Genomic DNA, 25,951 nt, shown 5'->3' on the forward strand with positions numbered 1-25,951 from the left:
AAAAATAACTTTTATTACATTTCTTATTACAAAAGCAATACATATTATTCACAAATTTTAGCACAATCTTATTTATCCAGGAGGTAAACTTTTCTCCAGAGAAATGTATCTCTTGGTTTATACTTATAATAAAAATCAATGAAAAAAAAAAGTATTCAAAAGAAATCCACTGTGCCTTCACACAGTTATTATCCTTTTACAGAAGACGGATACCTACATTCTGAAATTTTAATTTAAGGTAATACTATGGACTTTAAACACTCAAAATATCTAAATTTCTACCAAACACAAATTACCTTACATTCTGATTAAATACATGCAGATATTAATATGGGGACTTAAAAATACCTTACATGGGCTTCCCTGGTGGCGCAGTGGTTGGGAGTCTGCCTGCCGATGCAGGGGACACGAGTTCATGCCCCGGTCCAGGAGGATCCCACATGCCGCGGAGCGGCTGGGCCCGTGGGCCATGGCCGCTGAGCCTGCGCGTCCGGAGCCTGTGCTCCGCAACGGGAGAGGCCGCAGCAGTAAGAGGCCCGCGTACCGCAAAAAAAACAAAAAACAAAAAAAAACCTTACATGGATGAATAAATAACTAAATAAAAACATTTATCAGATCATCAAAAGACGGTGTATTTAGATGCAGAAAGAAACCTGCATCACAAGAACAAAATCATTACAGCACAACATGCTATGAGCAGCTAGATGAAAATTACCTGAAATAAGCTCCTAGTTGGTTGCTGAACTGCCAGCAGCCCAGCACATCACATCTTAGGTAACAGGGTCCTGTATCATCCACAGTATACAAGAACCATTTGGGAAAATTGCATTGCATCTTCTTGCTACTCACCCTCTTGACCAGCAAGTGGGCATCCGAATGAAAAGGGGGAAAAAATTTAAAAAGCTAATAACTTACTATTCTTTTTTTAAAAAAAAAAAGATTTTGCTTGTAAGATATAGTATCCTTGGGAGCTTCCATGCCTTCCTTCAGGAGCAGTGACGTATTAAAATCACATCTGCAGGGACATATTTATACATTTGACAATCACTGATCTAAGGAATAATTACCTGGTTTATCTTTAAGGGAAACCACATGATTAATGCATTGAGGGCTTGGTTCCCCCCCATCCCATTCCTCCAAGGTTCTACATAAGAGAACAGTAGACCACAATAGTGACAATTAGCTAAGAGGAAGGGATTAGAAGACCAGATGCTCTTGAAGTCATAACCACAGCTTTCTTAGAGACCGCATCACGGTAGCAGACCCCACAGAAGGGCATGTCTCCCTGCACCTGTTCTGAAACCAAAAGAACTCCTTGGGAGAGTTGATTCCCAAGGAAACTTCTTTTACTTCTTCATGTGATCCAAATGGCACCCTACTTTTCTCTCCAGCCCTCATTTCGAACCACGAGAGAGGATGACGTCAGCCCTCTTCAGCTTTGAGAGGCACACAGTATCAGGTAGAAAATACAGTAGCTACAAAAGAGAACTCAGAAGAAGGGTACATATTTTGTGGAGTCTTGTAGTCAGATCCTGCCCTCAAGGGGCCTGAAACAAGAAAAACTTCTCTAAACAAAAAGATGGCTACTAACGCTGCTCTTCCGTCACCGCAGAAGAGACGTTTTAGGGACTGAATTTCTCAGATACCCTCCATTCACCTGGTGAATTTGTCTCGTTTCCAATGTGACAAAAAAGTGACCGCAAACCTATGTATATTGTACCCTAGCCTGCGCACTTGTAGTGGATGTAGAGACCAGCTCTTACAGCACAGAAATGGTTTGCTGGAGTTCAGCCCTCTCACTTGGGAACAATTAAATCTGAAGAGGTACATTTGCACACTAGGCAAAGAAAGCCAGCTAGGGATACAGTCACAGGTCAGATGTTAAATGCCAAAATGGAACAGGATTGACCAACTTGGGCCAAACCTAGCAAAGAAATGATCAAAACGAAATTGGTTCAGGCTGTGAAATGTTTTGAGGCACAGGGAAGTCAAGTTTTACAGTGTAACTGATATTCCCATTAGGCATGAGGGGAAGAAATGTGGTGCAGCTTTTTCAGGGCTCATTTGGGTGGCCCCGAATGTCCAATCCCCACTGAACTTCCTGTTCAAGCCCCTTTGGAGCTGACATGCCAAGTTTTTCAGTAGGCCAGTCTCCCGGACAGGTCTGGCCTCAGCCTTCACATCATCAGGAGAGCAATGGGGGGGAGGCCGGAGAGGAGAGCCTATGCACAGCCAGCGAGGTCTCCGCCTAGGAGCCAGAGAGGAAGAGAAATAAAGCCATTACACCGCCGCCAAATGACTAACGGAGGAAGTTGAGCAGAACCCTCACCCACCCTTCCAGTGCTCCCCGCGGCTCACATCCCCACATCCGCACACGTGAGTTAAAACGTCGGTGGGCTAGCACATGCCCCTCTACCCTCGGGAGTCAGACAAACTCTAATGGCTTAGTCCTGAGCTTCTTTCCCTGAGGAACCGACCTTGTGACCATGTTGGACCAAGCACTCCTTTCAGACCTGGAGCTAAGCTACATATCCAAGATAGGAGGCGGAAGCAGTAGGGAGCCCCGTGGTAAAAGGAGAGTATTTAGGCTACATCAGCCAAAAGACCAGGCCAAAAAAATGATACTGCGGGCAGGGGCTACTTGGCTTCTGAGGAGGGTCCCTACCGCTGTAGTTATCCCGGTCCATCCTACCATCAGTCATCAGAGCAGAAGTCAACTTCCTCCCATAAACTGGGATCCAACGTTTGAACTTGTGAGAAATTCTTCCCCCGAGAACAGTGTTTCTCGAATGTTAAATGTGTGTCTGAACTGCCTCGTCATCCAGTTAAATTGAATATTCTCATTCAGCAGGCCTGGGATGGGGCCCAAGAGCCTGCATGTCTAATGAGCTCCTGGTCCTTGTTAAGGTAACAAGGAATAAATAAGGCATGAGAATAGTGACACAATCCCACCCTATTTTCCCATCCCAGAAGAAGTTAAATGCCATTCTACCCCACCAGCTGTAATCTCTTTAGAAACAGGAAGGTAATATTTTAGAAGGAAGAGTCCACTAAATTCTAAGAGATCGCCAAAGGTTGTTTTTTTTTTTTCCACAATAAATAATGAGTTCCATGTTGCTAGTGCGAGTCAGAGCACAGTGTGGTCAAAGGTAATTTTTTCTTAATTCTTGTAGAGGCGCCAAAAAGTACACACGACTAAGTTCAGGTGCCTTCTATAATGTCCTTCCCACCTTCCCCAGAAGGTGGTGCAAGAGAGCCACGCCTCCACCAAGGACTCCAGTCACTCTGTGGGCTGGCTTTTGCTGGTCTGACGCTCAAGTGCCAGGCAGCCTGAGGCAAAGTTTTGGGGGTGGGGGAGTGGTGGAGAACACAACCCAAAATACAAAACAAAAAACCCAGAAGCCTTCTGATAGATTCAAGTTACTCAACAATTTTATTTACCCATTCTACACACACACACACAAAAACACATTTCAAATACAATTATACACCTTATGTGGATCTGAGTGCCATATTTTGACATCAGTGTCACCAGATTAAATTAGAATGCCCCTAAGGATTAACATTCCTTCTTTCAACACAGCTTTGCCTAGGAAACATGCAGGATAGCGCTATTGCTTCGGTTCCCAACTCAGTCCATTCCATTTAACCCAGTGGTGCTCAGCCCACTCCCAATCCCTCCAAAGGGCACAGCTGGCAACAAGTCCTTTGCTTTTGCCACAGCAAAACCATCACCATTATCAGAATGAATTCATTTTGTTACTTCAACGCAAGAAAAAAAAAATGGACACAAGCAATTCAGATACAAAAAACACGGAGTAGCTAAAAATTGGTCATGGATCCCCAGTGAAAGCCTTACTGAAAAGAATACTTTTGCCAAAATTTCCTTTGCATTTTTATTGATTATATTAGAATTAAGAGGCAAATGGGTAGCGGACTAAAAACAGCAGCATTATCCAATGGAATGCTACAAGCCCATAGCGGGGAAGCGGAGGACACAGAATGTTCAGAAAGTGAAGTCCTGCCCAGAAGTGGGGGAATGGATAGGATGACTTCAAGTAAAGGTAACAGTGTCAGGCTCTGAGCAGGCATTTCCTTAGCTGAGTTGACAAAATAACTTACACGTGATGTTCAACCTTCATTTTCTACAAAATGATTAGGATTTGGCTGCTACTCTAAAGGAAATATCTGTGAAAAATCATAGTGTACAGAACTTCCCCCTAAAGAAAACACGTGGAGCGGTTACTTCCTTTCTTTGTAGGACATGTACAATAGACAGAGAATTGCAGTAACATGCATACACTGTCAACTGGTACAATTAGAAAACAGTCAGACTTGTCAGCTTACAGATCTCAGTAGAGACTGCTGGTCAGTCAGCACAGGGACCCTACCAGAATCTGTCGGGCAGCATGCGGACCCTACCACACTCCGTCAGGAAGTCAGCAGTCAGCACATAGATAATTCGAGATACAGTGTTCGGGACATGACGAGTCTAAATTAAATTCCTGGACATACTTCTGATGTCTGTGTCACCTCGATCGGAAGTCAGAGGTCAATCCTGCCAATGTTGCAACCTGATTCAGATTAAAATATTTAATTCCAATAAAATTATTTAATTCAAAGTAAAATATTTTAAAACGCAAGTCAAAATGTATACCGGAAAACCTATGTAAAGTTATCAAATTTCTGGAAAACAAACACAACATGGCCTCTGGGCTGAACAAAGACAATGGAATGTACATAAGGCTATACAACCCAGATAGAGTTCCCTCAATTATTAGGCACTTATTCCCCTTGTCCTCCGGCTACCCCAAGCATCAGTGAGCTTCTCTGGTACTAAGACCTTCTACTCACAGATACACCATAAGATGGATTTATTTCCAAACAGCCGTATCATGTTTCTTCAAAATGCCAGTGTCTCTGAAGATGAAATGTGGGTTGCAAAGAGGAACACCCAGATCCTCACAGGAAACACTCAACCGTTCAGTCTAGGATACAAATATCTTGCACTCCTAAACCTAACTTCTTGGGAGGTAGTGGGTGGGTGGGGGATGGACAAAAAAACACAAAAAAACAAAAATCAGAGATAAGGATATGGGGCAGACCCCTGGCACAATGCGTGTTTTTAACAGATTTTCTTATTCTACTTTCCAACTGAATGCAAAACAATCTCCTTACCAAAACAAAAGCAAAAACAATACAGATAATAAATAAGAGCTAAATTCCAATTTAAGAATTAAGATATAGGAAAGGAAGCTAGTTGTCTAAATCTGCTTTAGATTCCTCTTCACATCTGTCACGCAATTCCTCATTTAGTTTTTTTTTGTTTTTTTTTTTTTTTTTTTTTGCCGTACGCGGGCCTCTCACTGCCGTGGCGTCTACCGTTGCGGAGCACAGGCCTCGGGCGCGCAGGCTCAGCCGCTCCGTGGCATGTGGGATCCTCCCGGGCCGAGGCACGAACCCACGTCCCCTGCATCGGCAGGCGGACTCTCAACCACTGCACCACCAGGGAAGCCCCTCATTTAGTTTTAAAGCAGGGAAAAGATAATCAGTGATTATCAAAGATAATACAGTGATTTTTTTCCTTTCCTAATTTTGTACCAGTAGATTAAATGCTAAAGCCTTCACCTATTTCTCCCATAACACAGCTGAAAGCCTCAGCAAACGGTACTCTGGAGTTCATCCTTTCTTACTAGCATTCGTGATAAACACATAATCAGAGTAACGTGTATATACTACCGACACACATTCAAATAAGAAGGGGAGAGGAGGACAGGAAAGAAAAGATAGGGAACAGGAATTCTCTAAAAGGTAGAATAAGAGCTCTCTTCTATTCTATGCTCTCCTGGCTCCTTTCTGCTGAAACTTCTCTGGAGGGAGCTTGCTCTAAAAACCAAACAACGCTGAAATCCTTGCTGTTGTCAAGTTCTAATTTCTCATGTCCAATCTGAGAATTATAAGACCGCCTCACTCCTCTTCTTGGGGAAGCAAAGTAACACATGGGGAGAATGGCAAAATATCGGCAGGCTGAGAACCCAATGAACATCCCAGTGCCCTGTGTCTAATGCAGGGGTTTATAACAAGGTAAAACAATGCTAGTTTGTTAGAGAATTCGCTTCTCACTAGGAGTACGTACAGCCCAAAGCCAAGTCTCGGATCAAAATGCTCCTTCTCATGCATTAGTTCTGAATCACTCTCACCTCACAGCAAGAGAAAAGACTGAATGCCCATTTGGGCTAAAGATGCCACCAGCCAAGCAAAGCTAGACAAGACAACCTTGTAAAAGTACCACACACACACCTCCTAGACCACATCATTCTGGGGGACATTCCCACCTCCCAACCCTTTTAGTCTCATACATGTAGGACAAGAAAAAAGTCAGAAGGAATCTCTACTCCACTTCGATGTCCACATTTACAGACTCAACGTGTTGCTCTTTCACAAATGTTCATTTATTATAAATTATATGCTCTTTCTCTAAAATAACTTTTTCAGGGCAAGGACCTTTTCTGCTGCTTTGGTGTCTCCTTCTCCCACCACCACTCCACCCAGCCCAAAGCCCCACAAACATGGACACTAGGTACACGTTATATAATGGCTAAACAGGAATAGGAAGTTACCTTATGTCTGGAAGGCAATTTAGAGCAGAATCTAGGCAAGTGGCCTTTGAGATTGGCTGTGATGTCCTACTCAGGATGTAGGAATAAAGGACTCAAGGTCACAAGCCAGCTGCCTGTGATGATAACCTTTATCATCCCACAAGTTTTATCTCAGTACCTCTCTCCAGGGTGCTTAAAATTCTCAGCTATTATCATAGGACATTTATACGACATAGTGATTTGTTCCACATCACCCTGCAATGTAAAGTGTTAAAGCCGGAACAGGCTGCTGCCTGAAGTAACAATGGGGGGGTAACTTCATTCAGTACTGTGATCTGTTCACACATCTAACTCCAGGGAACTGTCCTTTCAAAACCATGAGGAATTCAGAATTCCCAGGTTGACGCTTAGTCCAAGGAACTACTGTTTCTCCACCCAACAACACAAAATAGAGTTCTAACCTGGAGTATGATTCAGAATCATAAGAGAAGCCATTTAAACACATGCATGCCCAGACCCGAATCCCAGAGACTGAGTCAGAATTAAGCCTAGAGTGGACACAAGCAAGTGCATGTTTCAAAAGTTCTGTAGGGGATTCTAATGAAGATTCCTAGGTGAGAAGCACAACAAAAGGCCTCCTATTACCAAACAAAAACACCCCTGGCAAATAGCTAACTTGCTCTCACTGGTCACCTCTAAGAGACAGATTGATAACTTTAAGGTACGGAGTCCTCTCTCTCTTTTAAAAATCTCACGAGAACTCTAGACTCACCTCTCAGAAAAATGCACATACGTATATTCATATATTTTGTATACAAAACTGGGGGAGGTATACCATCGTGGGCCACCAAGGGGCTAAGGATCCCTACTCTAAACATAACCTTGCAGAAAAAAATAAAATGACACAAGTAAATGCATAAACAGTCAACAGCTAGACCCCACAGGATTCTAAGACTACTCTGGACATCAAGATGATGTAAATTAATACCCTAGTGAGGGAGATTTAATTTATCACCAGGCTTTCCCAATATCTGGGGAAAAAAATCGCTCACGCAAAAAATTTTTTGACTTAAAAAGGAGACTATTTTGAGAATTACTAGAATGTGCTGAAAATTACTAGTTCACTAGCAGCTCTAGTGAACTCTTCTCTGCCTTTCCCTTGAGCAATTCAAACCTCAGCGGTGACTCCTAAATCTAACTCTGTCCTTCTCAACAGTCCCGGAGGTCACTGGCTTTGGCAGGAGAGTTCCTGTAGTTGGCAAAGAAGCCAGGAACCACTGGAGAAAATGTATGACACTCCTCCAAGAGCCCTGTAAGAGCTAGAGGCCAGCCTACTCTCCTAAACCTTACTCCTCTGCAGCCCAGAGACCTCACACCTCTGCAGCCCAGAGACCTATGTCTGAAAAATACAAACCAAGATATTTCACACAGGCTGAAAGCCAGCTTCCCCCCGGGTACTGAAGACTTTAGGATCGTTTCGCATGAAAGGAGGCAAGAACTCTCATCCTATGTCTACCTGCAGTGTCTAGAGCACCTGTGGATGTTCTGTAGCCTGGGCTGACCCTTGTAGGACCTGGCTTGAGAGGAAGGGAGAAGGGAAAAGAAAGGCTCCCCCAGTCCAGATCCATCTAGGCCCACTGCAGAGAACATCAATGGAGGGCAAACTTCTCTCCCACCCACTGCCCCTTCCCTCCTAGACAGACACACAACGATGCCATGCATCACACTGGGCAATCCAAAGGGGACATGAGAGGGGGGAAGAAAGCGGGCAGGTCAGGACTGTGAGTAAAGCACACCTGGAAGAGACAAAGGTGGAGGGGAAATGGGCTTCTGTGTCCCCCTCCACCCTGCCCCCACTTTACCAACACAAGGACATTAGTGAGTTTAGACACTGTGGATGGACAAGAACCACGGCATGCTCAGCCTCAGCCCCAGCCCCAGCTCTGCCAATCACCCCAGGAGAGTGGATCCCTTTTCCTCCTCCTCCAGACCCCCCCCCAGACTGAGGACCTGTCCTAAAACACCCAACTCGCCAGCTTGCCCCTGGGCGAGGAGATGTCTCACACCGTACACTAGCTAAGGTTGGTCTGGAAACACGTGACCTCACATTCTCTGCTAAGATCCACAGTGTGGGGCTGGTGGGGGTCGGGGTGGGGAGGTGGGAGCTGGAAGTTAAATGACTCCTTGGTGATTAGTGACAAGGGCAGGAGGCCAGGATGGGAGGGAGACACACGGTTACACCACCGGAATGCTGACTTGGGTCTTCGGCTGGTCGGCCCCTTCTTGCATGTCCAGGGCACGGAGAGGGCTGAGGGGCTTGAGGGGCCGGCTCCCAACACTGTAATTTCTCGGACGCCTTACTGTATTCGAACTGGACAGAGGCGTAAAGCTGTTCCTTCTCATCCTTACAGGGGTTTGGTTCTTGGGGAAGTTGTTCTGATTGGAAACGAGGGACACCACACAAATGAAAGCCAAGCCAAAAGCTCACTCATAAACCACAGCAGCCTCCTGCAGATGGGGTCTCTCCTAAGACATGGGCCACGGCCTGGTCCCCCAGCCCCGGGAGACTAAAGGTTGTGGGGGTAGAAGCTCCGTGAGCACCATACTTCAAAGCAGGAAAGAGGCTCAAGAAAGGAAGGGGTTTATTTAAGATCACACACAGATTACCAGGACAGACCTAGGAACAAACCTATACCTCCTGACCCCGCCTTACAGGCACCTCTGGATCCTGCTTTCTAAAGGGAGCGCTTTCTGGGGGGAAAATTTGCATTTCATTTCTGCCAAACACTTTCCATAGTTCATTGGATTTCCAAGAGCCAATCCGCAAGGTTAAGACTCAGGAAAGAGATACTGATTTTAAAAATTAGTAATTGCAACATCTCTTCTTTTTGGAAGTAAGCAAACTACATGGGACATGAGTTCTGGATCGGTTTTCCTTTGGTACGTAAAAGAAACCCAGTCTCTCGATGTCAAAGGTTCAAAGACTCGAAGTGGTGGGGAACCAGCATGTCATCCGTGGGGAAATACTTACAGTTGGCTTGTCACGGTGAGTGTTCACAGCCTCCACGTTAAGTTTAATTGTTTCCACTTTGCAGCCTGAGAAAACAGGAAAGTGGAGAGGGCTTCAGGAAAAAAGCTCAAAGAAAAATTCCTTAGTTTCAGTATGGTAATAAAAGAACATATATATTCCCCAATACATACATACATCCCTTTAAAAATGGAAGGCACTGATGGAACTTCCCTGCTAGATACAGGTGAGGAAGTTGAACTTCTAGGCAAACTTCAGAGAAAATTCAAAAACCCTGACCTTCCTCTATCCCCACCTCCTGCCCAGCTCCTAGGTTCATAGTTACCGTAGGCTACAGGAGTAAGTTTGAAGATGGTATGGAGAGGGCACCTCAGGTACGGTAGCTCATCTGAAAGCAGAAAGACCAGGTGGAGGAAGTCTCAGTTATTATGAAGCAAGGTTAAGTTAGTGGAAGAGAGCATCTAGGGCGCTCCTGAGTTTTCTTTACCCTGACCTGGAGTTAGACATCTCCTCCTCTAAACCCCCAGACAATTATCAACATAGCCTCCAAGGAAGCCACCCCAGCTACTGAGTGGCTAAGAAAGGAAAAAAGCCCACTTTAGATCCTTCCCTGCAGGCAAAACGAGAGGAAGTGCTGCAGCCAGGGCCCCACACACGGGAAGACTGGGGCACCGCGGGTACCCCAAAGGTCAACCTGCAGGCTTCCCAGCAGCTCAGGTAGATCAGGAAGGGAAGGGAGGGGAGTATCAGAGAAGACAGCAGCACTTCCTTATTGCTCTCCCCAGAAACCATCTACCCTGAATCCAAAGGATGAAGATGCTTCTAAGATAACACCCTCCTAGTAGCCCAAGTAACAAGCCGGGAATGTTCAACCACTTTTCTAATGCTGCCAGGAGTGTTAGCGCAGTGCTGTCCCTTTAGCCAGGCAGGACCAAGAGCTAAAGCAGCAGTTGCTCTCCACTGGGGGTTTTTGCATCAGCAGAGTAAATTCAGCAAGTAGTTGGCCCAATGGCTGCTGGGAGCCCCACACTGTTGCCTGAAGAATGTACTCTGATTTGAGTGGAAGAGTGGGAGGTCTCGTTGCCAGGGATCCTGGTGCCACCCCAAGTGCAGCCCCCTCCCTGTGGATGTGTGCCCGGCCCTTCCCTCCAATGGCACCTGCACCCTTGTCCAAGAAGTAGGCCAGGAGGCAGCGCATGACAGCCTGGTGGGAGATGACGAGGACGTTGCCCTGACGCTCCAGCTCCATGATGACAGGCTCCAGCCGCTGTACCAGGTCCTGGTATGACTGTGGGGGAAGTAGGGTGGGTTGGTAGGAGGTGCAAGCTGGCAGCCAAGTCGGTGGCTGTGTCCAGAGTTAAGAGGCCGCTTCTCCTTTCTCCCCAGCTGGCTTTCCTCCTGGAGGTTTGGCGCCTTCGTGTCTCCTGCTAACCACCCCCAGCCCTGGTACCTCTTGAGAATATTCAGACTTTTCAAGAGCAATGTTCAGACTGAGAAAATTGCAGGTCAAGAAGAGAAAATCTGAATGCAGCCTGTGGGGTTCTTTTTCTCTGGACAGAATAGGCAAGAGTGCAAGGCAACAAAGACTCCTAGGGATTTCCTAGACCCCTGTTGTTTTATTTACCTTTGCCTCACACCCCTAGACTATGAAGCCACTTGGACCAGCAAGCAGCCTTAAACACCACAGATGAGAGGAAAATCATTCATATCCCATATATTTACTTGGGGCCTATACCTGCTTGGGTGGGGGTGGAATGAAAAGAAAAGAAGTTACAAAAGACCATGTGGATTCTAACATATACTCAGCAACAGAGGCTATCTTGTTACCCTTTCTCTGAAGATCTTAACAAATCAATGAGGCATTGGACTGCCGACTGCCAGAGCTGAATTAAACACAGCAGGCCCCAAAAGTAGGAAGAGAAACTAAATGATGTCTTAAGTACTCTTTCTCGGTCCCTAAACTCACATTCAATCCTTCCCCAAAATTCAAGCTAAGCCCCTAGCAAAGGGTGGGGCAGTCACCCCTCGTGAGGGAAATCTCACCTCCCCTCCAGGATATCGATACAGGTATTTCTCTTCATCTCGAAGCGCAAACTCGTCTGGGTACCGCTCCTTAATCTCCGCATAAGTCATCTCCTCGCACACGCCCTGCAGGAGCCACACGGCTGGAAGAGGCGAACTGGACCCACACAGCCCCCCAAATGAAAAGGCGGCCGTGAAGAATATTAGGCATTCGTGCCAGGCACTGGGCTGGCTCCCTTCATGCACTGCAACTGACCGACTAGCAGGGTGAGGGGCCCCTGGGAGAGGAGGCCGCCTCTCTAGCTTAAGCTGCTGCTTTCTCCTACTGCTGTGGGGAACTTAGAGGTCAAGAAAAGTCAGCAGGATAAAAGGAACAGGAAGCAGGGAAGGAGGGGAAACTGCAGGCACTAGGGAATTCTTGTAGAAGGCATAAAAGGGTACAGAGGAAGGAAAGAAAAAGAAGTGCCTACTTTTGCGCTCAAGGACACAGAAAGCCAAGAACAAACTGGAAAGGACTTTTCCAGAATAGCTGACCAGGTGGCCTAAGCAGAAATTAAAGAAGTGAGTTGTCAGCTATTTCTTTTTCCTAGGAGGAAAATATATGAAGGGTCCAAATGGAGCTTCACTCTCTCCAGGTGCCAGGGGCTAGGTCAAAAATTGGTTCAGGTCCCATCACTGGCACAGGTGTGTCAAGCAGGCAGGAAGCCCTGATTGGGGGTGCATTGTTCCCACTTATTCCCTAAACTGGCCATAGATTCAGCTTCCTCAAAGTCTCTACTTGGTGGTTCTAGTTTTCTAGATGAACGGCCCACATGGTGACTTCTGAGTGTTCCTGCCTGAATAGGAGACCCTTACTGGCTTTTTAGCCATCAGACCTTCCTACTCACAGCATCAATCTCATTCAGAATCTTCCACTGCTCATAGGTCACCCCCAGAGATTCAGCGGTCTGGATAGTCCTCTTCAACTGACTTGTCCACACTTTGAGGTCTGCTATCTCCTGTTCCTCCAGAAACTTCCTTAGAGCCTGGGCAAACTGGGGTGTGAAATAAAATTTTTAAAAGAAAACACACACACAGGGAATTCCCTGGCGGTCAGTGGTTAGGCCTCCACGCCTCCACTGCAGGGGATGCGGGTTCCATCCCTGGTCAGGGGAACTAAGATCCTGCAAGCCTCGCATGGCACGGCCAAAAAAAAAAAGAAAGAAAGAAAGGAAATAGAGACACACACACAGACACACACACACACACACACACACACACACACACAGAGGACTGTTAACTCAGCCTGAAAAGGACAATGTGTATGACCCCAGTCAAACTCTGAAAGGTGCTACATAGTTATAACAAACCCAAGAGGAAATGAACTTTAACCAGAGCATCCTGTACCGTGCTGAGCATACAAGTTGAGCTCAATAAACATGGGACGGCTGAATGATCACAGCAGAAATGGTTCCAAGTTACGCACCCTTCAATACACAGCTAGAACCAGTGAATAAGCAAACGTCTCTTTACTTGCTTGACTATCTGAAACCACAGCCTAAACTCCAATAGGATTCAGTAAGAAGTAAGGGGATCAAAGAGATGACATCCACCATGCCCTCCTAACTCTAAGCCTGGGAAATCCAGCCGGCTGGCTAACTACTCACCTGTTTTCCCCGCACGGAGAGGCCTGAGTCACCCCCAATCTTTCCCAAGAGATTGAACTCGCTCTCTCCGTGCCGGCAAAGGTAAATGGTGCGAGGATGGACATGGATATTCATGAGGTAGTAGACGATCTTGCTCTGGATGTAGTCCTGGACTTTGTTCACTAGAAATCGCTGGCCCACGTTTATCACCTTGATGAAAGAAAGATCCCTGGGACAGAGCAGGGAAAAAAAAAAAAAATGTCCCCTGGGTATGAAAATCTGAGGATAACAGGAGGAGGGGAAAGGATCTGTATAGTTACTTGCAGGCTCCCAGCAGCTCTTCTGCCTCTCCTGCCACACCCCGACCCAAATGTAAGGAATCAAATGGAAAGAGATGGATGGCTCCTCAGAACAAAGATGCAGTAAACTTTCCTGAACTTCTCATCAGGCAGTACCATTTCCTCAGTGCCTACATTGTGCCAGGCACTGTAGCTAAGTTAGATAAACAGAATTCAGGCTTCCCCTCAGGGGCTAGACTAGATGGATGACCTGAAGATTTTGCTAACCCTGAAGTTTGTTGAGAAGCACAGAGCCCACCTGAGGCGGTCAAGACGGAGTCAGAGTGTGGCATCTACCAGCGGGGAGGGGCGAGGAGGGGGGTGCAGAACCATAGACAGAGATCTCTGTGCGTTCCCCCCCATCTACATAAATCAAGTTTCTCTCAAAGGCACTCACATAGACTGTTTGCTTTATGGCCATCATGGAATTGTTCTCACTATAGAAATAATGTGTTTATTCCAAAAAAAATTTTTTTAAGAAAGAATGATGCAAATAAAAATTACCCATAGCCCTACCACCAGAGGTAACATCTACACACACACACACACACACACACACACACACACACATTCTTCTAGAATATTTTTCTATGTAGGACTTTGGGCTAACTGAGGAATATACTATTATACCATATCTAGGGCAGTGGTTTTCAACTTCTGTATTAAGAAACACCTGCAAACACTAACATTGTGGGCAACACACTTGAAGGAACTGAAAGACTCGAAAGATGAAGCAGACCACTGAAGCAGTTTAACCGTGGCTATGCACACTGTCTTGCCATTTGCTTGGCTTCAGGGCTGTATTCTTATCTGACTAGAGCTGTACTGACTGCATGCTTTTTCAAAGGCCACCTTCTCACGGGTCTCCCTGTGCACATGTCATTCTTCAACATGGACTTGGCATCTTGCTACGGCTCTTTTCGCCCACACACGTCAAGTTAACCTGTGTTCTGTGCCACACTGCTGATAGGCACTGCCATAGTAAGTAATATCTAAAAACCACTTAAACATATATATTTATATATGCATACACATGTACAATATATTGTTTTATGCAAAATAAATTTACATATTATGTTATTTTACATATGGAATATATGCACATATATTCATATGTATTACTATATATTTTTATACATGTACATATATATATATATATACCTATACACACACAATAAACTTTAAAAATTGATCAAAAACTGATGACACACCTCTAAGAGGTGTCCTACAATACCCTAATTCAAAACTACTGATCTAGAGCAGTGGTTCTCAACAGGGTGTGATTTTGCTTCCCAGGGGACATTTGGCAAAGTCTGGAAACCTTTTTGGTTGTCACAGCTTGGGAGTGCTACTGGTATCTAGTGGGCACAGGTCAGGGATCCTGCTAAAGACAGCTACAGCACAAGATAGCCCCACGGCACAGAATTATCCAGTTCAAAATGTCAATCATGCTAAGGTTGAGAAATCACGCTCTAAAGGACAGACCAGAAGAACTCAGGATAAAAAACACTCCAGTGTTCAGGTATAAGATTCAATCTGCCTAGAGGCCACAAATCCATACCTTGTTTCCCTGGAATGATGTAAACAGAGGTCTGGATGGTCAGAGGGAAGTCTAGGGACAAGGGGAGAAAGGCTCTTTTCTCAAATGAGACCCCTGCCTCAGGCCCTTCAAACCTTGGCCTTAAACCTTACTTGTCATAGTTGTCTGGGTCAAGGGGTTGATAGGTGACTTTGTAGCACTCAATTCTCTTTAGGAAGTCCTCCATCACATTCTCCCTGTTCCTTTCAGGGTAGTCAGGGCTCGACACCTTTACTTCCTGGAATCACAGGGAGAGCAGGGCCTAGTCAGAGGTCTGCCCTTAACAGCCCTCCTGCCAACAGCCACTGCTAAATAAAGAAAAGGAAGGCCATAGAAGTGGCCTTTCACTGGAGCATTGGCAATCCCCATTCACTGAGCACCCCCTCCCTGTCCTGTGACCCTGGCAACCAAGAAGGGAAAGACAACTGGGGAGTCATGTGCCCGCCCTTGGCTGAAGGACAGAGGCAGTCACGCAGCTGAGGCAGTTCTTGGGCCCCAATCCTTTTATGTACCTTCCTGGGAAAACAGAATGGGATCCAATTTCTCCCCAAGGGCAATTAGAATAGGGTGCTTGATCTGATACACTGCTGACTCAGACCAGACACCTCTTCAGCAAGTTCCCACACTGCTGGGAGAGCACCACCATGACACAGCGCATGGATATCCACTCAGCACAGCACAGCACAACCATCAAATGGGCACTGGCATAAGCTGTGGCCACACACAGCACGAGGTGCCCAGTGCATAGAATGCTGACCTCAGCATTAGACAATTGGTGGGCAGATGACCTTCCTGTAAGGTGGCCCTGACGGATAATAAAGAGTCTGATCTATTCTAAGAACATACCTGGGTCTCAACATCTAGCTAATACCCAGAACACAGGGCCAGGGCTACTACAGTTTAAGTTTGGCCTCTGTTCAACAGCTAATTCTTCCTTTCTTCCTCAAAGCCTCTTTCTTTTCCCAAGGAAAGAGTGTGGAAGTACAAAATGGTGTTCTGGCAGATCAAAAAGATCACCCTGTGTTGTTAACCATGTCTATTTCTCTCTTTCATTACCGGGTTGACTCCCCACACCACCCCCAGCAACACACACACGAGGCATAAAGAGGTGGTGGTGTGAGGGGATGTCACCTACCAGGATGTTGGCAGCAATGACATCGGGATCATCGCAGACAGATTCCACAAAGAACACCTGGCCAGGGAGAGAAGGCAGTGATCAATGAGTCAGTAATGGCCAGGCTGTTATTTAAGAGCACACGCTCATATCTGCTCCACCGCAGCCACCACATCCCCTGGGATTTTCTTTCATGAAAGTGGCCTTCAAGGCCTCTTCATTTAAAAATAGCTCTTACCACGTCCCCAGGGCCTCATACATACAGGCTAAGGAGCTGAGAAAGGACCTGAAAGAAAACACTCAAGGACTGGCGGTGACTCACCGAGAGGAGAGAATCAGATGTCCAATCCTGTCCTCACCCACCAGAATCAAACAGATCTGCGTGTCCCTCCTAACTCCCCACCTCCACTCACCCCTCCTCCTCCAGCTTGGAGGCAGATTCTACCTTGAAGGAATTCTCCTCGGCAAAGTTCAGAATCAAGGCCCTCCTCTCTCGAGTGGTATTGGTAGCATCAAACACCTGGGAAGAGAGCCCACAAGACAGATGAACGGGGGCCGAGAAATGAAATCCCACCAAGGCGGACCCCAGGTGGGGCGGTGCAGTCAGGCTGCTGGAAGGGGGGAGATGGGGGAGGAGGCAGGTGAGGCTTACCGCAATCTGCCCACTGTCCTCCGTGAGATACGCCTTCACATCCTCCAGCGCCACCAGAGCACACTGTCTGCCAAGAGAGCAGAGGAATCAGCCAGAGGACTGGGCCAGGGCCAAGCTTAGGCACAGACAGAGACATGAACAGCTGGGGCACCACAGGGATCACACCCCTTCCTGTTCAGTTTCCCCACTGATCAAAAATTTTCCCTAATTAGACCTTTCAACTTGCCCGTTGAGATTTTTCTACCATCCTATGTCTTTCCTCTTCCCCTGTCCCATGCACGTGTCTTACCCCTCTGGAGGCTTAGCCTACAAACACACACGCAACTTTCTGAGCCCTGTTCTACCCACCCAAGCCCATGGCGAGCTGCCCAGCAGATAACTTCCACTTAAAATCCCCACAAGATATTTACTGAAAGGGAAACCAAGCCCCATCACATCCAGTCTCATGACGTCCAAGAAAGAGCTGGCCTGGCAGTCAGGCCTAGAAGACTCACTTGCGTATCTTCATGGCCTCCTCGTTGTCATGCCGGAAGAAGTCATAGGATTTATAGGACTTGACCGCTTGACGCCGATACACCCCAAGATTAAACACTGCAGAAGACACCCATACCCTCCAGCAGTGAAACAATACGATGTCCCAAAGGGGACTTCTTGGTCTAATGTCAGAGTGGCCAAGGGGATGAAAAAAGCACCATGGTATGTTGGAAACAACACCAGATTAAGAATCAGGTTAAGTTCAAGTTCAGACTTACTAGAATTTGGACAAGTCTTAAATTGTCTGACTTTCAATTTCCTCAGCCATTTTGGCTATTCCACATGGATACTGCTAGATAACGTAGATGTAAGGGATTTGGAAATGTAAAGCTCTATACTCATTTAATTCTTAATACTCCTATCAAAGGCACTGCCCCCAAACTAGGCCAATTGAGCCAGGCCAGGAGGAACAAGTATATGGACAGGGAATAAATCCAGTAAACCAGGAAGCAACCACTACTGCTGCCAAGAGAACACTGTATCCTTGATGCCAGGGAGAATAAGTCTCCCAGAGGCCTGTGAGGCCCAGGAACTGATCACTTCCTTTCCCAAGGAATGCATGGTTGCACCTACCTTTGGTGGGCACCCCAATCCAGTTGAGGTAGCGTGTGAGTTTCTTGGACACGTAGGTTTTGCCCCGGGCTGGTAAGCCAATCATAACAATGAGGGTCGGGGAGTTGGTCATGTAGGATGCCCACGCTAGAGGGAAATGGAACAGAACAAAACTAAATAAAGAGGGGTCAAGTAAGGTTTGTGCATGGGGCTGGGACTTCATGGTCAGGTTTGATCCTCATACACCTCAGTGAGGCCAGTGTCCAGGAGGACTGGAAAGGCAAACCGAGCAGATATCGGGGAAACCCTCCTGAAAGACAGTCAAAGGGTCATGTAGACTTCCAGAAAGTACCCAAACTAAGACACGTCTTTCCCACTTGTCCAAGGTCTTCACAGAGGTGCATAAGATGGAAAGAGGAAAAAAAGTGGCCAGGATTAGAAAGACAGTAACCATAGCATCTTCCTTAGCATGAGAATATCTAGTAACACGGCAGTGATAAAGCCATGAAGGAAAGTCTTGGGCCTGGAGATTCTACCAGTGCAGCACTGAGCCAGTTCCTATAACAGATCCAACAGAGTTTCTACCCTGAGGATCCCATCTATCCCTTCAGAACCACAGGCAAGAGTCTGGCCACGAAAAAAGAGCCTGGCCTTAACCCGTTTTGGCCTTTGTGCTCAGGCCACGAGTTTAAGCCAGAACTTCTAAACCATTTAGACTGTGTCAACGCCTACCTGACAAAGGTTCTGACTAGACCTCAGGAAGCTTCGTGGTAAAGCTGGCCCACAAGGGCATCACAGCCAGCCTGCCTCAAAGGCCCAAGTGAAAGCAAGACAGTTTAAAAGCAGGAATAGCCATTGGTCCGCCCTTCTTCAGAATACAATTGATTTCAGGAATGCTCATTTACAGAGACAGGTCTCACTGGGCAGCTGGGGGCAAAGTAGATTCCCAGAGGCCAGGTGACTTGCCTAAGGACACGCAATGAGTCATGGGAAGGGCTGGCCCTAGAATCCTGATCTTGTGCTTCCTTGGCAGCTTTTCTCCATAAAAAGAGCCTCTGATTCCGCCATCAGCTTGCTCACAGGCGCTGGCTCCTTCCTGTCCATCCTGCCACGAAGGAGTGGTGGCAGAGTGCCCTGCAAGCTGCCAGCCACATTCCTGGGGCCAAGACCCAAACTGAGGTCATCTGGGAGGGCTCAGATGGGAAAGGAGGGAGGCCCTGTGTGCAGATGGGGAAGAACCACTTTTGTCTTCGTCTTCCCAGCACTGTTTTTCAGAAGGTGCCCCACAAGTAGTTGCCACTCTTCTTCCCTGGGACAAGGTGACCCTGTCAGGCTAAGAAACGATTCAGCAAAACTGGGGTACTTGGATGGGAACGTCATCCTTTCTTTTCTGAGAGGGGAATGTGAAAAGATCTCAGTGGAGAAGTGGGCAGAGAGGTGTGGGTAGAGAACAGAGCTCGGAAGGAAGAGAGTTTCCTAGGGGTGTTTGGCAAGAAGTACCCAGAAGCCAAACAGGGCCCTGGCGGTGAGGGAGGGGTGGATGCCCAGACTTGGGGTCAGAGGGGTTGGCTTTTAGTCCTTTACCTACTACGCACACGGAAAATTCCCGGGCCTGAGCAGGAGCCCCTCCAAGGTAGGCAACGAGCAACAGAAGTGATTTTCATCTCTGTCCAAACAGGGAGCACAAAGACAAGCAAACGCCATGCTGCAGCCTCTGCTGATGTTCATGCCTAATCTCTGACCCCTAACAGACAGATCAGCTGCCTCAGGTTTCAGGAGTGAAATCCTCCTGAGTCTTCACTTTCTCCAGCTCTGCACTGCACTCTTCTCAATCACCATGGCTTGGCTCATTACCTGCACTTCTAGTACTGCTTGGTCCACACCTTCCAGCCCATTAGGCACTTCTCCCAAAGGTCCTGTTATCCTCCCTGAAGCTGAAAATGAACTGATACTTGGGAGACGCTCTGAGGCCGACCAGGGAACCAGCTGCTCCATGTTTACCAAACTGGACAGAGAGTTCTAAGAACAAAAGAAAACACAGGCCACCAAGGACTCCCCACGGTGGCCCCCAGCACCACACCTCCCACCTCTGCCCATAACACACCCACGTACACCTGCTGCAACCAGAGCTGCTCAATTTCCGGAGGACAAAACTAAACCACACTTCCTATCTCGAATTGCCACATGGGCAAAACTAGGTACATTCTGTCCTGCCTGTTAAAAAACAAAGCCATCACCACCTTAATTTGAACAGTAGACACTGTATGCTGATTAATTTTGGAGACAATGTAACTTACCCCTTGACAAAGAACGGAAAGCTGTTTCAATCCTGAAATTCTCTTCTACCTTCTTTACACAAGGTTGAACTCACTTTCTCAATCTTAAACTTATTTTCCCTTCATGAACACGCTTCGAGGGGATGAAGGTGTAATAACTTCCCTCCTACGGACAGAAAACCTCAAGCCCAGAAAAGGGAAGAGCTTGGCCCACAGTCCCTCAATAGAAAGTCAAGGTCAGGGCTCTGACCAGACTCCTGGTTTCATGACTGCCCAATCAGTCCTAGTACCAGCTCTTGTCAGCACCTGACAAAGGGAGCCATGTGGCCAGCATAACTCTGCTCTCTAATCTAAACCTGAAGGGTGGTCTAGAAGGCCAATGGTTCCCGGCTTTCTCATGACCATGTCATCTTCCACTTTTTGCTCTAAACAGCCCCAATATTTTGAAATATGCTGCCCTTTAAAGTGTGCTTCATTAGTAGTACCTTCTTTTTATTCATCAGAAGTCATAAAACTGCCAATTATGTCCTGCCGTTTGACTGATAAGCATAACATATCGAAGTTCTGCAGCCAAACGCTAAGAAAGTTTATGCTTTAGTTAACCATCGAAGCTATAGTTTAATGCCCAATTTCTATCACGCGCTTTGAAATATTAAAAACAGCTAACAATATAGAACTTTTGAGGGATGCTGATCAATGTTTCAAAGGTGTCTACCTTTCCTCCTGTTATTTCTGTAGGGAAAGCTGCTAGCACAAACAGGTGTATATGCAAGGATGCTCACTACAGCATTGTTTGTGACGGTGGAAAATTAGAAACAATGTAAATGTCCATCAGGGAGAGGCTGGCATATCCACACAAGGCAATACCATGCAGGATGAAGTAAATGTGAACTTATCGACATGAAAAAAATGTCCAGAATATAGTTTAAAAAAAGTGTGTGTGGGGGGGGTGATGGTAGAACAAAATATGTACAGTGTGGACCTATTTCCATTAATAGGATACACCAGAATAAGATTTTGGAAAGAATCAAACATAACAGGGACAGGAGAAATGGTGAGATTTTCTTGCTTTTTACTTTCCTTCTGTATTGTGTGAATTTTTCATGAACATGTATTGCTTTTATAATTAGGAGAAGGTTCATACAGGGACTTGTCTGTTCCAGACCTATTCAAAATATCAAAGAATAAAAGAAACAAAGAAGGAAAAGCATGTAGACCTTCCCTGCTACCCCTAATTCCTGCTTTCACTGAGCCCTGAAACCAGTTATCTGAGCACCTTAAGGGCACCTCAGCCAGCACCAACCCCCCTTCTCCCCCATCCCTGGAGCAGCTGAAATTCCAGTACTGCTCCTTTGGAGGTTCTGGCTCCCTAAAGACATTCTTCAGCTCTCTAGTTCAGGCACTTCCCAAGTCAAAGTCAGCCAACGACAGGTATAATTAACAGCAATGGGATAACAGGAAAGCTATTAATAAAGCAACTGCTGGGTGTGAACACGAAGCAGCCCAAGAAGCCTGTTCCAAGATACAGGAAAATAACAGAGAGAAGGGAAATAAACTAACACATACTCTCATAGACTGTCACAGTCCCACAGTCCAACCACGAAAGGAGAAGAGCGGGGGGCGGTAAATGAATGACAGTGGCTTCAGGATAACCCAGATACCTCCAGTGGGGGAGAAGAGGGTAGAACTTGGAAAGGAGATCAGGAATTAGAGTCTAGAGGAAGGAAAGAGACCTGGGATTACTGCTTCTTTGACTAATCAAAAGCCCTCAAGGCAAAAAAAAAAAATGCAAAAAAAGTTAGGAAGGCAGGTAGGAGAGTCCCACGGAGAAAAAGCAGAACTAGAAGGACTGACACTGAGCACTGCACAGGGTCAGAGACTCCCACAGTTATCAACTCCCCCTGACCCCCAAACACCACCACCTGTTCTCTGCTCTTGTTGGGCTCAAGTGTCCTAGTAGCACGAGGGCACCTCTATTTAAAGCGTGCATTCCATATCCCCAAATCTGGGTTACCATATTGTCAAACAAGAGGAGAAAACATTTTTGACTGAAAATATAATTCTTCACAGAGCTCTTTTAAAAAGTGAGCTCCCAGCACAGCATCTAGACTATAATTCAATCTATATATAATGTTTCAGGAACAAACACAACATGCAAATAGAGTCACCAGTGAAAAATAACACAGTTTAGCCACATGCCTAGTACTCTTCTAGAAGCTGTCCTGTATTTACTCATTCAATTCTCACGTCACTCTGGGGAGAGATACTATTAGTATCCCCATTTTATCAAAAAGTAAACTGGGGCATGGGGCAGAAAAGCAAGTTGGTTAAAAGCCCACAGTTAGGCAGTAGTGAAACCAAGATTTGAACCCAGGCAGTCTGACTCCAGAGGCTGCACTCAAACGTCATGCTATACTAGTTATCTTCCACAGGGTGTTTGCCCTCAGTACCTGGCTTCCTGCCCTGGCGGAGAAAGAAGACCCTAATCATAGAGGTGCACCAACCCCAGTATCACACCCAAACAACCTGCCTCTGCTGCAGCCCAAACCCCCAAAAGCCTCATCAGTGCTACGTGAAAACAGATGACCATCATGAATCACGAGACTGGCAAGGACATCAAGGTTGAGACTCTGGGGAAAGCTTGCAACATGAGATAATTCCAGGTCTCATGCTAGTTGGCTGTTTCCACCTGCTGATATATATAACCACTGAAGTGAGAAGAACTGACTGATAGCGTTCCAGAGGGACCTGGTAGCAGGGACAAGAGTTAGCTTTCCTAGAGGTTCCCCAAAACATCTGGGGACAAACTGCTCAGGACCTTTGGGCCTAGGCTCTGCAGTCTTGCAGTCTATAAGGATGCTTAGGCATGCAGACGCATGGGGACAGGAAACAACACTTCATCTCTCTGCAAACCCACCTGCTGTCTCTGTCTAAAAGATGGGCATGGAAATGCTCCTGTGAAACCCATCCCCAGAGCAATGAACCTGCAGGGAAAATAGTCTGCAGAGTGTAAAGACTAAACCTGTGAGAAAGTAAGGTGCCCAAGACATGGCAAGAAGTGAAATATCAGGGCCGATTCCCCTTAGGCCTGTAGAAATAAGCTAATGGTTCTTACCTGCAATTTCTGCTGTGAGCAGCACCCTCACAAAACTTAGCACAAGAGATAAAGGGAAACTGTTAACAGTATCAACTCCAAGGAATTCCTGCACCCTGCTACTCAGCCTTATTCACTGCGTGTACAATAACACTGGCTCTAACTTTCAGCATCAATCAACTGTGCAGATACCCCCAGGGTGGGGGAGATAGAGATTCAGTTAAAGAAAGCAGGAAGAATATGCTGGGCTAGGGCTTCCCTGGTGGCGCAGTGGTTGAGAGTCCGCCTGCCGATGCAGGAGACACGGGTTCGTACCCCGGTCCGGGAAGATCCCACATGCCGCGGAGCGGCTGGGCCCGTGAGCCATGGCCGCTGAGCCTGCGCGTCCGGAGCCTGTGCTCCGCGATGGGAGAGGCCCGCATACCGCAAAAAAAAAAAAAAAAAAAGAAAATGCTGGGCTACACCAGCAGTCTAGCCCCAAGGACAGACAATTCACTGAGTCTACTTGTTTCAGAAAGGAAATTCCCCTAGTAGACTTTGTTTTAAATTACCATGTCGAAGAACTATTTCTCACTCCCACCAAGCAGCAGAGTCTAGAATTACAGCAATATTCTCAAGGTAAAATCCTGGGAGACAGCAGCCCCTCCTCTTTACCAACACTCACAACATTTCTTCTCTGACATTCGTAGATTTGTTTTCGTTTCATAGTTGTTGTTCTGTTCTGACGAAGGGGCAGAATTCCCAGACATGGCAGCTCTTCAGGGGATGCCTGGAAGGGACAAAGGGGATGTAAGGAAGGGAAGGAAGGAAATATCCCTCAAAACACTCAAAAGAGGATCAGTGCAGTATAAGTGAAAGAACCCTCGGCCAAGGGTCAAGTCCAGCCCTCCTTCTCCCAGTTAATAGCTACATGCCCTAGGATAAGTCATGAATGTCCCTAGCCCTCTATTTCCTTATCTGTGAAGAGTTGCACCAGAACCCCGATCTATAATGCTGACTTAGGAGTTTACATTCACATGAATTATCTCCTTCAATCCTTCCAATAATCCCATAATAAAACAGATTTTGCTACCATTATTACTTCTCCCCATTTTACAGACTGAAAAACTGACGTTTATCAAACTAAGTGGCTTATCCAAGTTCCTTCCTGACCTCAGATTCCAATTTAAGAATCTGAGGAGAGTAGTGGCAGCAGCTGGGGGTGGGATGGGTTGCAAATAGATCAAGTTCATTATCATAAAGTAATTGCAGTCCAATGGTAGAATTCAGTTCTGAAAAAAAAATTAGTGGGGAAATCTCAAACATGTTCCCTTAAGGAAAAACTGTAGCTAGTCCCGGGGACAGCCCTAGCACGTCACTATTTCTCCTCTGGTGTTTTTACTCTCAAGCCCTTGTCCGCACCCTCTCCCCATCTATCTCCTAGGAAGCAGTCTATGGAAGAAACACTGGGGAGCAAAGAGGTGGCAAATAACTTCTCTTATTCTGGTGGTAAATAACTTCTCTTATTCTGAAAGATCACTTTCAGAATAAGGGGTAAGTCCTGACTCGAACGGGGGTGGGAGAGCCCCGAGTTCACTGCGCAAACCCAGACAAGGGACTAGTGAGGAAGGAAAGTCCTACTGCTTCAAGGATCTTGCACTGTTATTCCACTGACCACACAAATCCTCTAACTCACACGTCAGCTGCGGCTCTGGGTCCCTAAACGTCCGCACTCCGGCAATGCCTGGGGGCCCGCACTTCCCCGAAACAGCTAGGCTTCATCTTCCCGCTCCTCATCAGGGTGCACGCAGCCCCCCTTCTCTCGCCCGCCTAACCCCTTCAAGGTGCTGTACAGCCGTCGCTCACCCTAGGATCCCTCCTAAGATCCCTCCGGGCTGTGGCCCCAGCACCTACCCGGTAACGATACAGCCAGGAGCCGACACGGTGGCCGGGGTCCGGCACACCAGTCTCCGGCGAATCACGTGCCCTGCCTGGCTCCGCCCACTCTCGCGTTGGCCCTCACCTGGAGAGAATCGTCCACCAATCGAGCGCCCGCAGGCTCCAGGGGGCGGGGCTCAAATCGGACTCGCTGTCGCTAGCTCCGGAAGAAGGTTGGAACTGTGAAGGAGAAAGATCACAAGCTCGCAAGTTTACCAGCACTGTGGCTATTAGTTACATCGTTGCCTGGCAACTAATAGGGATGGGGGCGGGGTTAATTAAAAGCACGACGTTTTTCATACTCTCGCGAGAGTGAACTAGTAGACGTCTTGAAAGGGTGTGACTTTCTGGTGACGGGAAAAGTTTCTGCGGAGATTAACGCTCTCCTCCCTGAATCCCAGCGGGACCTCGTTAGATCCATGAATTGAAAAGTAAGCTATAGAAGAGGCTTTGCTAGAGTAAACTACCAAAGTACTTAAGCTGATTACATCTTAGGGTGTTTGCATATTCCCTTAGGTCAGACACTGTAAACTAAGAAAATCAACTACTCTCTTCGCTGAACCAGGGGCTTCCCTGGACCCATGCACATACTCCAGTGGACTTACCACCTTATTTATTCTC

The 25,951-nt window shown here is 46.7% G+C and overlaps 1 protein-coding gene across 9 annotated transcripts; it reads right to left on the reverse strand.

Annotated features, from left to right (window-relative positions):
* Nucleotides 1-25,559, reverse strand: PFKFB2 (6-phosphofructo-2-kinase/fructose-2,6-biphosphatase 2). 9 transcript variants are annotated; one of them, XM_032606921.1, is made up of 16 exons: nucleotides 25,307-25,436; nucleotides 24,078-24,182; nucleotides 18,065-18,190; nucleotides 17,452-17,548; nucleotides 16,958-17,024; nucleotides 16,751-16,825; nucleotides 16,327-16,383; nucleotides 15,305-15,429; nucleotides 13,296-13,503; nucleotides 12,537-12,683; nucleotides 11,671-11,775; nucleotides 10,786-10,915; nucleotides 9,953-10,015; nucleotides 9,631-9,695; nucleotides 8,844-9,035; nucleotides 1-2,248 (listed from the first exon to the last, which is right to left on the reverse strand). In XM_032606921.1, the coding sequence occupies exons 2-16, from the start codon at nucleotides 24,160-24,162 to the stop codon at nucleotides 2,186-2,188; spliced, it is 1,605 nt and encodes a 534-aa protein (XP_032462812.1). In that variant the 5' UTR covers nucleotides 24,163-24,182; nucleotides 25,307-25,436; the 3' UTR covers nucleotides 1-2,185. The 9 variants fall into 9 exon arrangements, with proteins under 9 accessions (XP_032462812.1, XP_032462864.1, XP_032462885.1 ...); XM_032606973.1 differs by lacking the exon at nucleotides 8,844-9,035 and having other exon boundaries at nucleotides 2-2,248; XM_032606983.1 differs by lacking the exons at nucleotides 1-2,248; nucleotides 8,844-9,035 and adding an exon at nucleotides 3,411-5,022.
* Nucleotides 25,560-25,951: the final 392 nt, after the last annotated feature.

This window comes from Phocoena sinus, chromosome 1 (genome assembly GCF_008692025.1).
Source record: "Phocoena sinus isolate mPhoSin1 chromosome 1, mPhoSin1.pri, whole genome shotgun sequence".
Taxonomy (NCBI): domain Eukaryota; kingdom Metazoa; phylum Chordata; class Mammalia; order Artiodactyla; family Phocoenidae; genus Phocoena; species Phocoena sinus.